This window comes from Talaromyces rugulosus, chromosome III, assembly GCF_013368755.1.
Source record: "Talaromyces rugulosus chromosome III, complete sequence".
Taxonomy (NCBI): domain Eukaryota; kingdom Fungi; phylum Ascomycota; class Eurotiomycetes; order Eurotiales; family Trichocomaceae; genus Talaromyces; species Talaromyces rugulosus.
In genome coordinates, this window is record NC_049563.1 from 2,031,902 (window position 1) to 2,049,761 (window position 17,860).

General features: G+C 48.2%; 2 protein-coding genes across 2 annotated transcripts; one reads left to right on the top strand and one right to left on the bottom strand.

The window, feature by feature from the left end:
- Positions 1-2,589: 2,589 nt before the first annotated feature.
- TRUGW13939_05561 (uncharacterized protein) lies at positions 2,590-8,550 on the bottom strand (the record flags this gene model as incomplete). The annotated part of the gene is made up of 2 exons (XM_035488723.1): positions 2,590-4,432; positions 5,402-8,550. The coding sequence occupies 2 exons, from the start codon at positions 8,548-8,550 to the stop codon at positions 2,590-2,592; spliced, it is 4,992 nt and encodes a 1,663-aa protein (XP_035344616.1).
- Positions 8,551-9,225: 675 nt separating this feature from the next.
- TRUGW13939_05562 (uncharacterized protein) lies at positions 9,226-11,179 on the top strand (the record flags this gene model as incomplete). Its single annotated transcript, XM_035488724.1, has 3 exons — positions 9,226-10,210; positions 10,942-11,070; positions 11,133-11,179. 3 exons carry the CDS (start codon positions 9,226-9,228, stop codon positions 11,177-11,179), a joined length of 1,161 nt encoding a protein of 386 aa, XP_035344617.1.
- Between the last annotated feature and the right edge of the window lie 6,681 nt (positions 11,180-17,860).

A 17,860-nucleotide genomic window follows, 5' to 3' on the forward strand; every position in this document is an offset into this window, starting at 1 on the left:
CACTGAACGAGAAGGAAGCCCGAGCATGGGTACAGCGTTTAGAGCGCATATGGGACCACGCCCGCAATAATATTGCGGAAGCACAAGGCAGACAGCAACGGCAAGCGAACAAGCGCAGACGGGAGATAGACTTCGGAGTTGGTGACCACGTCTACGTCAGTAACGAAGGATGGGATACAGGACGACCAGGCAGGAAGCTGGGCCATCAGTCCGAAGGGCCATACAAGATACTGCGTAAGATAGGACATGCCTTTGAATTGGATTTGCCGCAGGGCGTACGAGTGCACCGTATCTTTTCCCCGGACAAGCTCCGCCGCGCCGCTTCGACCGAGCCCCTCGCTGGTCAACTGGAGGAGGAATGTCCTGAGCTCCAGGTCAACGGAAATTCGGAATGGGAAGTCGACAGGATCCTGGACTCCCGGATGCGCTGGAAGAAGCTGTGCTATCGAGTAAGCTGGCTAGGCAGGGACCCAGATCCAGTATGGTATCCAGCAGGGTACTTTTCGAACGCTCCACTGGCGCTGAAATCGTTCCATGATGCCAACCCCGAGAAGCCAGGTCCGCCGCGCCGGTTGGATGCGTGGATGAAAGCCATGGAGGAGGATCGATTTGTTGAAGAGCATGCAGATGATGACAGACCGGCAACCAACGCTTGAGGGCAAGCGTTTCCGAAGGGGGGGGTGATGTGACGGCTGAGCCTGAGGCTATCCCCAAGGGTAGGAGCGGCCTCGTGGCCGGATGGGAGGCCTCAGGCAGGAAGGGCATCAACCCTAACCCGCGGTGCCAGATCTGGGGATAGCCTCACCCCGGGGCCATAAGGGGTCAAGCTGGTTACCTAAGCACACAAGATAAAACCTTCCCGCAGGTCCTGGTAGTTAGATTCCTTTCCCATGCTTGTTGTTTTAGAGAATCGCACCCCTAGATAGGAATCGAATATCTTTGGAAAAGGCACGTCACATCCAGAGCCTTCTTCTTGAGGGGGCACTTGTCAGTATAGTGACCGCTTAGTTTACAATTAAAGCATTTGTTCTCACTTATTAGCTTCTTTTTTTCTTCCTAGAAAAGCTGCAGTTGAAGGGCTTTATTCTTTGGCTTTAATTCTCTGGAGATATTCGACTAGTGGCCTTCTTGGCTGTGGTCTTTGCTATTTCTAATTCTATAGCTATAGGCGCGTTATTCCTTTTTAATGATCTGCTTAAGGTGGTTAATAGTAGTATAGTATCCTTATATAAAGGTCTAATATGATATTATTAGGTCAATGCTTTTCTTGATCATGGTATGCTGTATATTAAATAAGAGTTTATAGTAAAGTTCCTCTTTTTATTCTAATAGGATAAGGCCAGCTTTTTAGATAAGAAGTATGAATTTTAATAAAAAGATCTGAAATGTGACGGCTGAGCCTGAGGCTATCCCCAAGGGTAGGAGCGGCCTCATGGCCGGATGGGAGGCCTCAGGTAGGAAGGGCATCAACCCTAACCCACGGTGCCAGATCTAGGGATAGCCTCACCCTGGGGCCATAAGGGGTCAAGCTGGTTACCTAAGCATATAAGATAAAACCTTCCCGCAGGTCCTGGTAGTTAGATTTCTTTCTCATGCTTGTTATTTTAGAGAATCGTACCCCTAGATAGGAATTGAATATCTTTAGAAAAGGCATGTCACATTACAACAAGTATTACTATACTTTATTTTTATCTTTCTTATAACTAGCACAGCCAGTACTCAGCTACAATCAGCATTCTAATTAAGAATAGACTTTTCTTTATCTTAACCTCTTTGTGTTTAGCACAGTCTGTATAGCTATAATAAATGCCTTATTAGTGTTCTGACCCTAAACCTTTATTTATCTTTATTTAAAACCTGGAAATCTTATAAGCTAGTATAATAATAAGACCAAGTACTGCTGACAGACATCAACATAGTGAAAGCGCCAGCAATAATAATATAAGAGAGCCCAGTCGCCACTTAACTATTAACCTTGAAGAACTGAAGCTTGGAGATGTTTCTAAGGGACCACTCAATAAGGATAAATTCCTTAAGCTTTATAGAAGCAACCTTAGAGGTCTGTTTAAAGGTTTATTCTAATACCTCTCTATGTAGGAGAAATAACTAGAAGAGGCTCTTGCTAAGTCTAGTAACAATGATATAGAGGAAATCGACTCTATAAGAGAGGAGATTCAGAATCTCAAGAACAACCTAGCTGATTATTACTAGGCCATATCTGAACTGATTACAGAGCGTGATACCACAATTACTAATATTTCTCTAGCTAGGGGAAACCATAAGAAGAAGACTACCAAGCTGCTATTATTATTATTATTATTTAATCAAATTTAACGTCTATACCGAGCCCTAGGCTATGACAGACAGCGATTCGTGTGGATTAGGCCTGCTTATAGGGGTTGCCCCCTATAAACCGGTGCCTCTACCCCCATTGGATCCATGCTTTCAAGGTATCTTGCACTTTCCTCGCCCCAAGCCACTTATATGCGCAGGACGATTCGGGGGCTTATAGTGGGTGGCAACCACTACCCCCTCCTTATGGCCACTAACGTTTGGGCGTTGCCTACAATAGCGGGCCGCCCCTGCCCGCTATCCTTCCCCCTCTCGCTCTCCCTCATCCAGGGCCTCAATGCCCCAATTATCAGTCTTATAGGCCTGCTCCCAGGCCTGTTGGTTATCCTCTCGCTCCCTAATGGCCCCTATAAACGCCAGCAGCGCTGTAGTGGCCTTTGGGTCCTGGAATAGGCGTGCTTCGGGGCACTGCTCGCTATCCTGCAGGGCCTTTACCCCCGCTTCGGCCAAGCCGGCATATAGTTTTTCCCGCTGGTGGCACCACTGTCGACAGTTTGTAAGAAGGTGTCTTACCGTCTCAGTCCCCCTAGAGCACCCCAAGCAATTAGGGAAGTCTCGGGCCTTAATTCGGTGCAAATAGGCCCCAATTGGTGCGTGGCCAGTCTTGAACTGGTAATATCGCCGCGCTAGGTGCTTGGGGGTGTTCGCCAACATTGGGTCAAGCTTCCATCCCCGGGGGGGATAGTAGGCCTGGCTTGCCCGCTGGGCACGCTTTGCAAGCTTTGCAGCAAGCCAGTTGGCCCTGGCAGCTCTATAAGCTTCGGTACAGGCCCGTTGAGCATGTGCCAGTGAGATGCCCGAGTATTTGCCTGTTCGGGGCTTCCCCGCAGCTTTCTTGGCGGCTTTATCGGCCTCTTCGTTGCCTGGGACCCCCTTATGGCCTGGCACCCAGCATATAGTAACCCTGCGGCCGGTGGCCTGCAGTTCCTTGGCTAGATCATGTGCCCGCAGCGCCAGGGCTTGGCCAGGGCCTGGCTGGGTATGCTGAAGCCTGCCTATAGCGGCTTGAGCATCGAGAAACACCCTAATTGGCCCTCTAAGATTCTCTGCCAGCGCCCACTCTAGGGCTTCGACTACTCCTATTAGTTCTGCATCAAAGACTTCGAAGCCTGCGCCCAGGGGAGCTAGGCGCGACCTCCAGGGGCCAATAAGTGGCTTATAAGCTACCGCAGCGCCTACGCGCTGATCGTCTAACCTGGAACCGTCTGAGTAAAGGTCAGTGTTCCCTATCCCACTTAGGGGGTCTGAGGCTAATTGCATAGCGGTTTCAGGGGAGTCTATCCTGAAATCTAGTGGTATAGACCTATTACCAGGCTCTATTGTACGCTCAAAGCCCTGGGAGGGGTCGGCGGTCAAGGCCTCTCGTAGCCTGCGGGCCAGGCCCATGCCCAGCTTCCAGGGGCCTCGGCGGGTTGGTGTTGCCCAAGCTCGGTCTTCTAGCGGCTGCTCTCCAGGCTGTGCATGGGCGTCTCCCTCCCTAAGCGTTATGGGGAGTATTTCTGCTGCTGGATGCCCCTGGGGGAGTCCTAGGAGTCTCAGGGCATACCGCCGCTGTTTACTATCTAATAGGGCCTCTGCTGGTTCCAAAGCTGCCTCCCTTATAAGCGGTCCTAATGGGGTGGACTTCAGCATGCCTGTGACTGCCCGGGCCTGGTTATTAATTAGGCCCTGCAGTCCTTCTAGGCAGTTCTTTTGCCCATGCCACCAAAGCTCGGCCCCATAAAGCGCCACTGACTGCGCGGTGGCCTTTTGGATTCGCCATGCCAGGCCTGGGGGGAGCCCCTGGGCCTTGCACAGTGCCCGCACTCGTCTTTCAGTATTTTGACCTTTTTGCAGGCGGTACTTATAGTGGGCTTTGAGGGTAAGCTTTGGATCTAGTAAGACCCCTAACCACCGGATGGCTGTTGGGGAGAATGCCACTAAAGCGTCTCCTACCTGCACCCTAGCTTCCTGGACCTGATTTTTATGTTCCCTGCTGGTGGCCCTAGAGAATAGGATGGCCTCTGTCTTTTTAGGGTCGAATTTGACGCTATTTGCCAGTCCCCACTCAATAGCAGCTTTTGCCGCTGCTTCTAGCTGCCTGCAGATCTCAGAGACCGAGCTTCCCTGGGCTACCAGGCCTATGTCATCGGCATAGGACAGGGCCTTGATCCCTGGCACCTGCTGTTCCATAGCCTGAAACACACCCCGGATATAGATAAGAAAGAGGATTGGGGAGACCGGTGAGCCCTGGGGCAGCCCTGAGTCAATAGGCTGTTCAGGGGCTTTATAACCGTCAATTACGAGGCTGACCCTTCTATTTGTAAGGAAGGATAAGGTCCACCTTATAAGGTCATTATCCAGGCCTGCAGCTTCCATAGCCTCACTAAGCTTATAGGGGTCAACATGGTCGAAGGCCCCCATAACGTCAATAAAGATAGTGCCTGTGAGAAGCTTTTGAGTCCATCCCTCGTGCACTGTTTGCACGAGGCAGGCCACCGCGTCAATAGCCCCACGGCCCCGCCTGCACCCCATTTGTCCAGGGTGTAAAGCCCCCTGGGCCTCACACCAGTCCGCTATAAGGCCTGCAGCCAGCTTCTCAACAACCTTGCCCAGGCAGCTAAGCAAGCTTATCACCCTCCAGGCCTTCACCTGGGTGTAATCAGGCTTCCCTGGCTTCCGAAGTAGGATGCCTTTAGCGGTCTTCCAGGCCCCTGGGTGCACCCCAAGCCGAAAGCACTGCCTAGCCATCCCTATGATTCGGGGTGAGTCTAGTGCCCAGAGTAGCCGGCATGCTTTAAAATTGAGCCTGTCGGCCCCCGGAGCTTTCTTAATGCTCTGGCTGAATAGGGCCTGATGCACCCGCTCTGGCGTTATAAGCATGTGGGCCTGTCCACCTGGCAGCTCCCCAGGAGGGGAGCTACGGGGGGCGTTAGGAAATGCCATTTCCCTGATTAGGGCTTCTTTATCGGCCATGGTAGTGGCAGGGGGAGCCCCTAGATCCGGGCCTTGGAGTGCTGGGGTGGTGGGATTAGTCCGTGGCTTAGTGTACTGTAGGGCTATCCAACACCTATTAGGATCTCCTGGAGAAGGCTTTTCCAGGCCATCCCTAGGGCCTTTGGGAAAAGGGTTCCCAGTGGGGTTAGAACCTTTTTTCCACTCTTCCTTCCCCCCAGGGCCTCCCTCAGCAAGGAAGGCCTCCCAGCAGGTCCTTTTAGCCGCCTTTATTTCATGGTAATAAGCGGTTCTTGCAGCCTTGAATTCGGTGTCGGTACAGGCATGGGCCTGCCACCGCTTGCGGGCTGCAGCCCATAAGCTCCGGGCTTGCCGCAGCTCTGGCTTCCACCACCGCTTAGAGCGTGCACAAAGCCGTACTGCTTTGGCATGCCTATCGAGTACGCTGGTTAGGGTGTCCTGCACCCAATTGGCCTCTCTAGCAAGGTCTTCCTCGGTGCATTGATCACTAAGAGGGGGGTGGCCTACAGCCTCTGAGGCCCAAGCTGCTGTGGCCAGCTTTAGGGCTTCCTCGTTTACCTGCAGAGCTTCTATCTGCCACCCAGTAATCTCCCCGGAGATTCCTCCTGGGGGGGGTTCTAGGGCTTCCCAGGCTAGGACGATAAGCTCATGGTCAGATGTTGTAGGCTTATCCTTATCCACCTCCCAGGCTTGCAGAGGCCCTAGGGTTGGCGAGGATAACGCTAAATCAATAATTGACACCCCCTCGGTCTTCTTATAGCGTGTGGCCTCCCCCAGTGGGTTATTAACATATAGTGAGTGCCGCTCTATAAGCTGTTCCAAGGGCTCAGCGTTAACCCGGCCCTTGGCCAGTGGGTTCCACGAAGGGCTATGGGCGTTGAAATCACCCACTAATAGGCACCTACCCACTATAAGCAGGTCCCAGTCTGCGTCCTCGATGGCCCGGCGTCGTCTAGGGAAGGCCCCTTGCCACCGGTAACTGGCCCCAATCCACACATCATAGCAGTTGACTATTCTAGTGCGTCGGGGGGCATGCCCGCTAATTATTGGTGCTTCCCATATGTCCAGGGCCTGTAAATAGGGGTGGTCTACTAAATCAGTGCGGTTCTCGACCCTAACCGCCCCTATAAGGTCTTTACGGATGGCCATAAGCACCCGTTGATCCCGCTTCTCCCCCCCTGGCCAGTACAGCAGATAGCCTGGGTGGGAGAAGTCATAAGCAATATAAGGCTCTTGCAGGCATATAATGCCTATTTGCCGCTCTATCCCCGCTTCTAGAGCCCCTAAGGTTGCGGGGTAGGTACGGCCGCAATTATGTTGAATAATCAACATTAAGAGGGGCTGCAGCTCCAGCGTTGGTGTTGGACACGGGGATGAGTACGGTAGGGGTGATGTCCCTGGGGCATCTTCCATAGCGTCATCGACCTCCCTAAGCTTTGGGGCTTGGGGGGCGTCCTGGGTAGTGGTTGGGGGAGAAGCCTCCTCAGCAACGCCTTCCCATTCAGTCCATTCAGGGGGGGGAGGGGGCATAACGACCTCTACGCCAGGGAAGCGCTTATGGAGTCGCCGGCGGGCCTCCCGAAGCTTGGGGCACCCCGGGGAATCAGCCTGGTGCTTCCCCCCACAGTTGCCGCATTTAGTGGGTGCATGCAGGCATGGGTGGCCTGTTTGGGCCCTGCAGTCTAGCACGTTGCAGGTGTGCTCTTGGGCTTCATGGGCGCCAGCACACACGGTGCAGAGTGGTGGTCGGGTGCCGCAGCCTCTATAAGTTCGGTGGCCAATGCCGCAGCATCGGGTGCAAACGGTGTCTTTACCCACTTCGTGGTAGGGGCTGGTAGGGTGCCTGTTGCCCCCGAAGCGTACGCCCCGGGCGAGTAGCCTGCGGGCGTCATCTAGGCCTCCTACTGTTATAACGATAGTAGAGAAACGCTGCTTATTAGTCTGGATAGCCGCTATCGGCTTGATCCAGGTAGGGTTTCTCATTAGGGTGCATGTGCCCCCTAATTCAATTTCTTCCCTGGCTAGGCCTAGCCCTGAGGCGCTATAGCGGGCTACCGGCACCGCATGCACCTTAATCTTGTGCCACTGTTGGTCTGCTTCCACTGAGATGACTGCGGGGTCGACCCGGTGGCAGGCAGCCACTAATAGGTCCTTATAGGCTGGTAATAGCGAGCCTACGGTGCTTCCTTGGTCCAATAGGGCTGAGATAGCCCCTGATTCGGTGTAATTGGCGTCTATTACCCTGGCGAAGTTCGGGAAGCCTGCCTGGGCTAGGCAGCGGTTAAGCTGCAAGATGACATCGGCTTTAGACTTTCTAGGGGCGGTGCGGCCATTTTCACGCCTAAATATAAGCCTGCGGTCTCCCTTGTTGCTTCCGCGAATAGGCTTCAGGCTCCCTGGGTCCATTTGGACTTTTGGGGGCTGGTTCGGGGAGTAAGCCCGTTTTTTTGTAACGATTTGCCACTCCTGGGCATTGCTGGCCGCTATATCGGCCCACTGGGGGCCTGCTGCGGGCTTCACCCCAGGGGGTGGTTTTGATATCGGGGGTGAGGCTCTGCGTGGCTCTATGGGCTTAGCGGCCCTATTCGGGTTAGCTTGGGGGCCATGGGCGACCTCTGCAAACGTCGTCCCCTGGGATGGCAGAGGCTGTCGTGGGCCCTGGCGGTCGCCCCCTGACGATAGGGGCTTTAGCGGGTGGTTTGGGGCGTTCGGGGAGGCCTGTTGAGCTTCTAGGGTTGAGAAACGGCGCTCTAGAGCGCCCAATTGGCCTGTGAGGCGCTGCTCCATAGCCTCTACCAGAGAGGTCATATAGGCCTTCATAGCGGCCATCTCCGCGTGCAGCGCGCTATTGCTGCTTGCAAAGTGGCCTAATAAGGCCTGTTCCATGTCCTTGTAGGCTGGGCCGATTAGGGCCTTCATGGGGGCTCTTTCTGCCCCGTCAGGGCTGTGTTCCTGTAGTCTCTTCCCTAGAGTTTTAGGTGCTTCCTGGGAGCCTGGCACGCTGCTTAGGGGGGGAAACAACTCCCTAGGGTTGATTTCCAGGCTAGGCAAGAAGCCCTCGCTCTGAGGGACTGTTGCACTTGCCTCGGGGGGCGCTGGTGGTGCTGTCCCCGCTGGGGTGCCTATATAGGCCCCTACGGGGTTCACCAGACCTAGCGCCTGCCCCCCTGGGTCTAGGGGGTGGTTGTCGATATTGGGGAGTCCAGGGGCCATAGCGAAGCCCTGGATGCCTTCCAGTAGCATTGAATTTCAAAAGGTTGATTTTTGATTTTCCCGGCGGGTACCAAGCTGCTAAATAGCCAGCTACTATTAGATAGAATTGATCCTAAGTACGAATCATGGGAGATCGATGTCAAGAACAAGTTAGAAACCAATACTAACTATTATTCAACAGCTCTGGCCTGTATAGCATATATAAAGGAAATATATAAAGAAAAAACAGCCAATTACTTGCTTCCACAATTCCAGAAGGACTCAGTATAATATTACTAAGATATTAATAACATCTTTAAGCATTTAAGAATAATCTATATGTGACGGTCCTGACCCAGGCCTCGGGAACCAGCAGTGGCGGCCTGAGGCACCACCAGGGAAAGGGAACCGAGAGCGGTACTGAGATGGGAATAACCTCATGCGGAACCATAAAGGGAATAGACTGACGCACACAAAGGAATATTTCTCATGTAACTAGCGGGGGAGGTTCTTTCTCTTCCTCTTTCCCTTCTCATGTTTGGTTTTCTCGTTGCAGAGTACTCTTAGAGGATAGGAATCGACTCGTCGTCACATAAAACCAAACATCACTTCCTTTATCTTTTACTCAAGACTGCAAAGCTTGTACAGCAGTGTCAGCAATCTGACTATCGCTCAAGCTACGTCTTGATCCTTTTATTGTATCACCGCTGAGCCTGGAAGACCAAGATGGTACGACCAGTAAGCATGGGTGAGGATCGCCAAGGGCCAGTGCAAGAGGCACAGGCAGACCCGATGGGGGCAAACGAGTCGAGCGAAGCACCGGGACGTCGTTTGACCTTTGGTCTGGAGGACCTTGAGCTGGATGAACATCTGTCGCCTACACAGATGAACGAACAAGAATTTTTGTCGCTTTGCCGCACTGATCCCCAGAGGTTGTTCGACCGGATGTACGAACAGCAGGACAAGAGTGCACAGCAAGCAGAGGATCTGAGGATCCAGAACGAGAAAGAACAGCAGAGCCTGATGGTCGAAGTCGCCAACCTCAAGCAGACCATCCGTGACCAGACAGCTGCTATGAGGGAGCTCATTGAGGAGCGCGACACCGCTCAGGATAGAGCCGACAGGACTGGGTGGGGTACTCCAGCTCCAGAAGGGAAGCACACCAAGAGTACCAAGTTGCCAGATGGGCAGGTGCTGGTGGATGGGAAGGACCCTAAGTTTGAGTCGTGGCTTATCGATGTCGAAGGGAAGCTCGAAGCCAACGCTGACCACTATCCTACTGCCCAGGCACGCATGGCCTATGTGAAGAGCATGTGCAAAGGAGAAGCAGCGAATCACCTGCTTGCTCGCATGAGAAAGGACTCGCCTGATCGATATCATGATGTGGACGACATCTTTGACCACCTTCGTACCCTGTACCAGGACGCCAATAGGGTCATCAACGCCAAGATGGAACTGCGACGCCTCATGATGAGAGACACCAAGTTCCAGCCTTTTCTCTCGCAATTCGTACTGCTTGCTCAGGATGCAGGCTTGGCCACTAGCGAGTGGAAAGAGGACCTGTTCTACAAGTTGTCCTTTGAGTTGCAGCGCGCAATGATCAAAGAGAGTAACGACCCACGCGTCTCGTACCAGGAATTCGTCAAGGAATGCAGCACCACTGCCAATCGTCTCGAGCAGATCAACACCAGCGAGAAGCGTGCACGCCCACGTAAGACCGATACATACCCTAGACCTGGCGAGAGCTACCCAAATCCAGCAACTCCGAAAGCGAAGAATGGATCAGAAGGCCTACCGTGGTTGGAACGAAAGAAGCTGATGGAGGAGAACAAGTGCTTTAACTGCAAGTTGCCAGGGCACAGAGCATTTGATTGCCCTCTGAAGAAGAAAGCACCAGAGCTGAAGAATCTTGAGGAAGTCAGCCCACCGGAGAGTCAGTCGGAAAACGACCATGCCTAGGGAAAGACTCCTCTCTAGGCATTGCGAGTGTTGATTTATCATCTTTGGACCTTTCCCAGTTATTGGGGAGAGAGCAGGATAGTCTAGTCTCACCTATTCGATTAGCTAAGAATGGACTTTCTATTGCCACCAAAGCGTTAATGGACACTGGAGCAAATGGTTACGCTTTCCTTGATATTTTTCTTGCCGAGAAGCTCGCACGCCATTTCCAAACTCACGTAATCCCCTTGGAACAACCCTGTGCAGTGAAAGGGTATGACGGCAAGACAGCCGCACCGATTACACACCTAATACGCCTGACTTTGAAGATACAAGGACGAGTACAGCAGCATCTTCCTTTCCTGATATTAGAGCTAGGGAAACATGATGTCATCCTTGGACGAATGTGGATGGCAGAGCACGGTGTCTTGATAGACTGTCGCCATCATCGGTTACTCTGGCCAGAAGAGGTTTCCTTGAAGGATGAGCTGTTGTCCAAGCAAGACCTCTTTATCCCCAAAGCAATCCTCTCCCGACCGAAGAAAGTTTCCACAGAGCATCAGAAGGATGCCGATCGACGAGATGGTCTCTTTAATGAAGAAATCAGACAGGAGGCTACTGGTGAAGCACTATGTGAGACTACACCTGTGGATACTATCCCCAGATCACGTTGGACCAGCCACCGAAAGGAACAGCTCGTGGCGTTGGCAAAGATGAACCAACAGTTGAGCAGCGCGCGTAATGACCTCTCCGAGGAAAAGGCAAATCCAGTACACCGCCAGAAACAAGCCAAGCCTGCGAAACCGAAGCCTGAGGTGCAGATAGCACTTATTGGGGCCACAGGATTCGTGAGGTGCTTGAAGGATAAGAATACAACCACCTTCATGACGAGCTTCCATGAAATCGAAAAGGTCATACAGGATAAACAGGAAGACCACCTAGGAATTGAGGAGCTTGCTGAGATTAGGCAGAAACTACCCGAGAGGTATCAGGAATACGCGGATGTATTCTCTAAACGGGAATCAGACAAGCTTCCAGATCATAAAGGCTACGATCATCGGATTGAGCTAACCAGCGAGCAAGAGCTAGGTTACAGCCCCTTATACCGAATGAACCTGAAAGAGCTTGAGGCTGCGCGAGAATATATCCTGGACAATCTGAATAAAGGTTTTATTGTGCCTAGCAACGCACCCTTCGCATCGCCAATTCTCATGGCATCCAAGCCAGATGGAGGACTTCGATTCTGCGTGGATTACCGGAAGCTGAACGCTCTGACCAAGAAAGACCGATATCCACTGCCGCTAATTGAAGAAGTCTTTGAGCGGCTGAGCAAGGCAAAGATATTCACCAAATTGGACATACGGCAAGGTTTCCATCGCATCAGAATGAGCTCGGAGTCAGAGGACTTGACAACCTTCCGATGTCGATATGGAACATACAAGTACAAGGTGATGCCTTTTGGGTTGACAAATGGACCAGCAACTTTTCAGCGACTGGTGAATGACATCTTTATGGACTGTCTTGACAAGTTTCTAGTAGCGTTCGTCGACGACCTACTGATTTACAGTGAGAATGAGCTTGAGCATCAGGCACATGTGAAATTCGTGCTGGAAAGACTGAGAGCAGCTGGGCTGCAGGCTGCAATCCATAAATGCGAATTCCATGTCAAAACCACACGGTATCTAGGATTCATCGTCACGCCAGAAGGAATCAAGGTTGACCCGACTAAGATCGATACTATCCTGAAATGGATGGCCCCAGGAACTGTGCGAGGAGTGCAATCGTTTCTAGGGTTCTGCAACTTCTACCGGAAGTTTATACGGGAATATAGTCGGATAGCCAAACCCCTGAACCGCCTAACTCGGGTAGATGTCCCCTTTGTCTGGGACAGCGACTGCGAACTGGCATTTGAGAAGCTAAAGAAGTTGTTAACCGAGGCTCCAGTGTTATGCCACTACCAACCAGAGCGATCGACACGGGTAGAAACAGATGCCTCTGATGGGGTGGTCGCAGCGGTCTTGTCGCAGTGTTGCGAGGATAACAAGTGGCATCCGGTAGCGTTCTACTCGGCAACAATGATGCCAGCTGAGAGGAACTACGACATTCATGATAAGGAGATGCTCGCGATCATCAAGGCCCTGAAAGAATGGAGACCCGAGTTGATAGGGCTCCAAGGGGAGGAGCGGTTTGAGATCCTATCCGACCACCGAGCTCTTGAATACTTCATGTCCACAAAGTCATTAAACGCCCGACAGGCGAGATGGTGCGAATTCTTGCATGAGTTTCACTTCACTCTAAAGTATCGACCGGGCAAGGCCAACGTACTCGCGGACACCTTGACCCGACGACATGGTAATGAGGCAGGCAATCTGGACCATCGGAAGAGGATTCTACTCCCAGAAGAAGTCTTAGATAGCAGAATCATTGAGGAGCTGAACTGCGGAAAGTATCCACAGGCCGATAACCTGGGAGCAGAAGTCCACGTGGTCATGGCTGGGACCGATCTGGTGCCTCGCGCCATAATGGCTAATAAGCAATATGCTGCCACAGCTGAAGCAAAGGAACGAGTAGAGCACTCGGGAGAGGACTGGCAAATTATCAACGAGACGGTACTATTCAAAGGCCGCTTATACGTTCCTGAGGAAGGAGACCTGCGCACACGTTTGTTGGATGAGATCCATCGCCAACCATCTACTGCCCATCCTGGAAGGACAAAGACTCGGAGCTTGGTTAAAGAACGCTATTATTGGGAGTCATGGAGTAAGGATGTGAACCGTTACCTGGACAACTGCATGGTGTGCAAGCGGACGAATACTTGGAGGGACCTGCCTCCGGACTGCTGAACCCGTTGCCTATCCCAGATCGACCTTGGCAACATATCTCAATGGATTTCATGACTTACCCGCAGGACCGCAAAGGATACAACACAGTATTCGTGATTGTGGACCGACTTAGCAAAGCACCAGTGTCAATACCTTGTCAGAAAGAGACCACGGCCAAGGGAATGGCCCGGTTGTGGTTGGAGAATGTGTTCCGCTGGACAGGACCCCCTGACTCTATTGTATCAGACAGGGGTGGTCAATTCGTGTCAGAATTCTGGTCGGAGGTGTGCCGCTGCCTTGGAATCAAGCTGAAGCTGTCAACTGCCCACCACCCTCAGACCGACGGACAGACAGAGATCGCCAACCAGTACTTATCACAGAAGCTGAGAGCATTTGTGAACCACGCGCAGGACGACTGGTCAGACTGGTTGCCGATGATGGATTACGCAGCAGCAACCCTACCTCAAGAGTCGATTGGACTGTCGCCATTCATGGTCGAGAGGGGATACCAGCCACGCACCTCATTCGATTGGAAGTCACCTGAACCACCAAGGAAACTAACCCTGAACGAAGAGGATGCCAAGTCATGGCTAGGTCGAATGCATAGCGCCTGGGAAGTGGCGAGGACGAACCTCCAGAAGAGTCAGGAGCGACAGCAGTTGACGGCCAACAGGAAGCGCCGACCACTCAACTTCGATGTAGGTGATCATGTCATGGTTACCACGAAGCACTGGGAAACGGGGCGGCCTAGTAGGAAGCTGGACATCCAGGCAAATGGTCCATACCGAATCAAGAAGCGAATTGGCAACTCTTTCGAACTGGAATTGCCGGACGGGATCAACGTGCATCCTGTATTCTCACCGGAGAAACTGAGGCGAGCGGCAACCACAGAACCATTACCAGGACAGCTGGAAGAGCCGGCAGAGCCTATCGAGGTGAATGGACAGGATGAGTGGGTGGTTGAAAAAGTATTGGACGCCCGGGTACGCTGGAAAAAGCTTTATTACCGGATAAAATGGTTAGGTCATGACATCGATATGGAGTGGTACCCAGCCGGAAATTTCAAGAACGCTCCTGTCATGTTGAAGGAGTACCATGACTGCTACCCAGAGAAGCCAGGACCACCGAAACACCTCCAGGAATGGTTGAAGGCAGCGGAGGAGGACAGATTCGTGCCAGACGGGGGAGATGACAGCATGCTTGAGGGCAAGCATGGCCTAGAAGGGGGGGTAGTGTGACGGTCCTGACCCAGGCCTCGGGAACCAGCAGTGGCGGCCTGAGGCACCACCAGGGAAAGGGAACCGAGAGCGGTACTGAGATGGGAATAACCTCATGCGGAACCATAAAGGGAATAGACTGACGCACACAAAGGAATATTTCTCATGTAACTAGCGGGGGAGGTTCTTTCTCTTCCTCTTTCCCTTCTCATGTTTGGTTTTCTCGTTGCAGAGTACTCTTAGAGGATAGGAATCGACTCGTCGTCACACTATATAGACAAGAACTATGTGATCAATATAAAGATGGAACTTCATCACCTAGTAATAAGAGATTTAAAGTTTTAGATCTTTTTATTAAAATTCATACTTTTTACTCAGGAAGCTGGCCTTGCCCTATCAGAATGGAAGGAGGAACTCTACTATAAACTCTTGTTTGATATACAGCGTGCTATGATTAAGAAAAGTATCAATCTAATGATATTGTACCAGATCTTTATATAAAGATGCTATATTACTACCAACTGCCTTAAGCAGATCGCTAAAAGAGAATAACATGCCTGTAGCTATAGGATTAGGAGCAGTAAAGGCCATAGCTAGGGAGGCTATCAGTCAAATATCTCTAAAGGATTAAAGTTAAAGAATAAAGCTCCTTAACTGCAGCTCTCTTAGGAAGAAAAAAAGAAGCTAATAAGCGAAAATAAGTGCTTTAATTATAAACTAAGCGGTTACTGTGCTGACAAGTGCCTCTTCAAAAAAAAGGCTCCAGATCTGAAGGCCTTGGAGAAACAGAACAAGGATGACACAGACAAAGAGTTAAAAAACACCCACGTCTAGAAGAAGTCTCCTTCTTAGACACATCAAGTACAGATAATAAAGCTTTGGATCTCTTACAGCTAATAAAGAAAGAAAAGGATAATATAACTGTATCTATTTAGTTAGCTAAGAATAGATATTCAATTTATATTAAAGCTTTAGCCGATACTAGAGCTAATAGATTTGCCTTTTTAAATATATTTTTAGTAGAAAAGCTTATATAATATTTTTAGATATATATAGTACCCATTTCTGAACCCTATAAAGTAAAAGGATATAATAAGAAGATAGTGAAACCAGTCATACATCTTATAATCTTAACACTGGTTATTAATAGCTAGATACAATAGTATCTACCTTTTCTCTTAGTGTGACTAGACTGTTATAATATTATTTTAGGTCATATATGGCTGGAGAAGTACAATATATTGGTGGATTACAGAAACTATCACCTTTTATAGCCGGAGGATGTGTCTCTCAAAGATTAAATAAAAAGAAAGTAGTTCATCCACATACTAAAAATAATACTAAAGAGAAATGGACCAGTTAATCTTAAGCACCAAACTAATATAGAGCACTAAAATCAGTTAATAGAAGAATCTATCCCACTCTTATAACTAGAATCCTAAAAGAAAGCGCCTGCAGTTATAGAAAGAACATAAAGAATATAATTAAGAATAAAACTGCAGAAAATGGAGAAAGCCTTATAATTAGAGAATGCTACAGGACCCTTTAATAGTACCAAGGAAGCATTACCAGTTGTCAGTCTGACGAGAAATCTATATCACTAACACTCAGAAAAAAGAATATATAGAATAGACATAGTAATCATCAAAGCTGCTGGATTCCATTATTATATAAAAAGTAAGACTATAAATGTCTTTATAACTAGTCTTTATAAAATAGAGCAGGCGCTGGAAACTAAGAAGAAAAAAATAGCCAAGTTAACTAAAAATAAAAAGATCAAACAGCAGCTACCAGATCAGTATCACAAGTTCACTAATATCTTTTCAAAGATCCATTCAAATAAGTTGCCAGTTTACTAGAAGTATAACCATAAGATTAAGTTGAATTAGGATTTAGAATTAAATTATAGTCCTTTATATTAAATATTAAAAGAACAGCTCTAAGTAGCTTAAGACTATATTATTAATAACCTAGATAAAGGATTTATTATCCCTAGCAATACATTATTTATATCTCTAATCTTTATAGTTAAGAAAGTCAATAGTAGATTCCACTTCTATATTGATTACTGCAAGCTAAATGTTTTAACTAGAAAAAACCAATATCTACTGCTATTTATTAAGAAAGTCTTTAAGTGCTTGAGTAAGACAAAGATCTTTATTAAACTAGATATTAGACAAAAGTTCTACTGAATCTGAATATATCTAGACTCCACAGATCTAACCATCTTCTATTATTGGTATAGCACTTTTAAGTATAAAGTAATGCTGTTTAGCCTTATTAATAAACTAGTAATATTTTAACAACTGATCAATGATATCTTTATAGACTATTTTAACTAGTTTGTGATTGTGTTTATTGATAATCTATTAATATACAGCGAGAATGAGCTAGAGTATGAGATATATATGCGACAGGTGTTGGAGAGACTCTAAGAGACAGAACTACAAGCTAGTATTAAAAAATGCGAGTTCCATATCACATTGACCAAATATCTAGGCTTTATCATTACTTTAGAGGAGATAGAGGTCAATTCAGTAAAGATTAAGGTTATTCTTTCCTGGAAAATATCAATAATAGTTTTGAAAATACAGTCATTCCTTAGTTTCTGTAACTTCTATTAGAAATTTATAAAGGTCTATAGCTAAACTATAAGGCTATTATATTATCTTATTCAAACTAATATTCTATTTATATAGAGTAAAGAGTATGAAGAAGTATTTAAAAATCTGAAAAAGAAATTATTAGAAGTTTTGATATTAGCTTATTACAACTCTAATTACTAAACCTATATAGAAATAGATATATTAAATGAAATAGTAACTATAGTCCTATCTCAACTATATAAAAATAAAAAATAGTATCTAGTCATATACTACTCTGTATCAATAATCCTAACTAAATATAATTATAACATTTATAATAAGGAACTACTAACAGTAATAAAGGCTCTAAAAGAATAAAAGTCTGAATTAGTCAGACTGAGAAAATAAAAGTCCTTTAATATCCTATCAGATCACTAGGCTTTTAAGTATTTTATAACTACTAAAGCTCTAAATACCTAACAAGCCTAATAGTACAAGTTCTTAGAGAAATACTACTTTATACTTAGATATTAACTAGAAAAAGTAAATATATTAACAGACACCTTTATCTAGAAAGAAGATAAAAAAATAAAAAACCTTAACCACTAGAACTAAATATTACTGTTATAGTATAAAATTAATAATAAAATTACACTTAAGATAGCATATACAGAACTAATTATTTTAACTATAGAGGATAATATTGTTATTAAGGTGTTAGCGGCCAATAAGGAATATATAGCCAAGAAAAATGCTAAAGTCTTACTCTTAGAAAAAAAAAAAAGCTATAGAATGATTA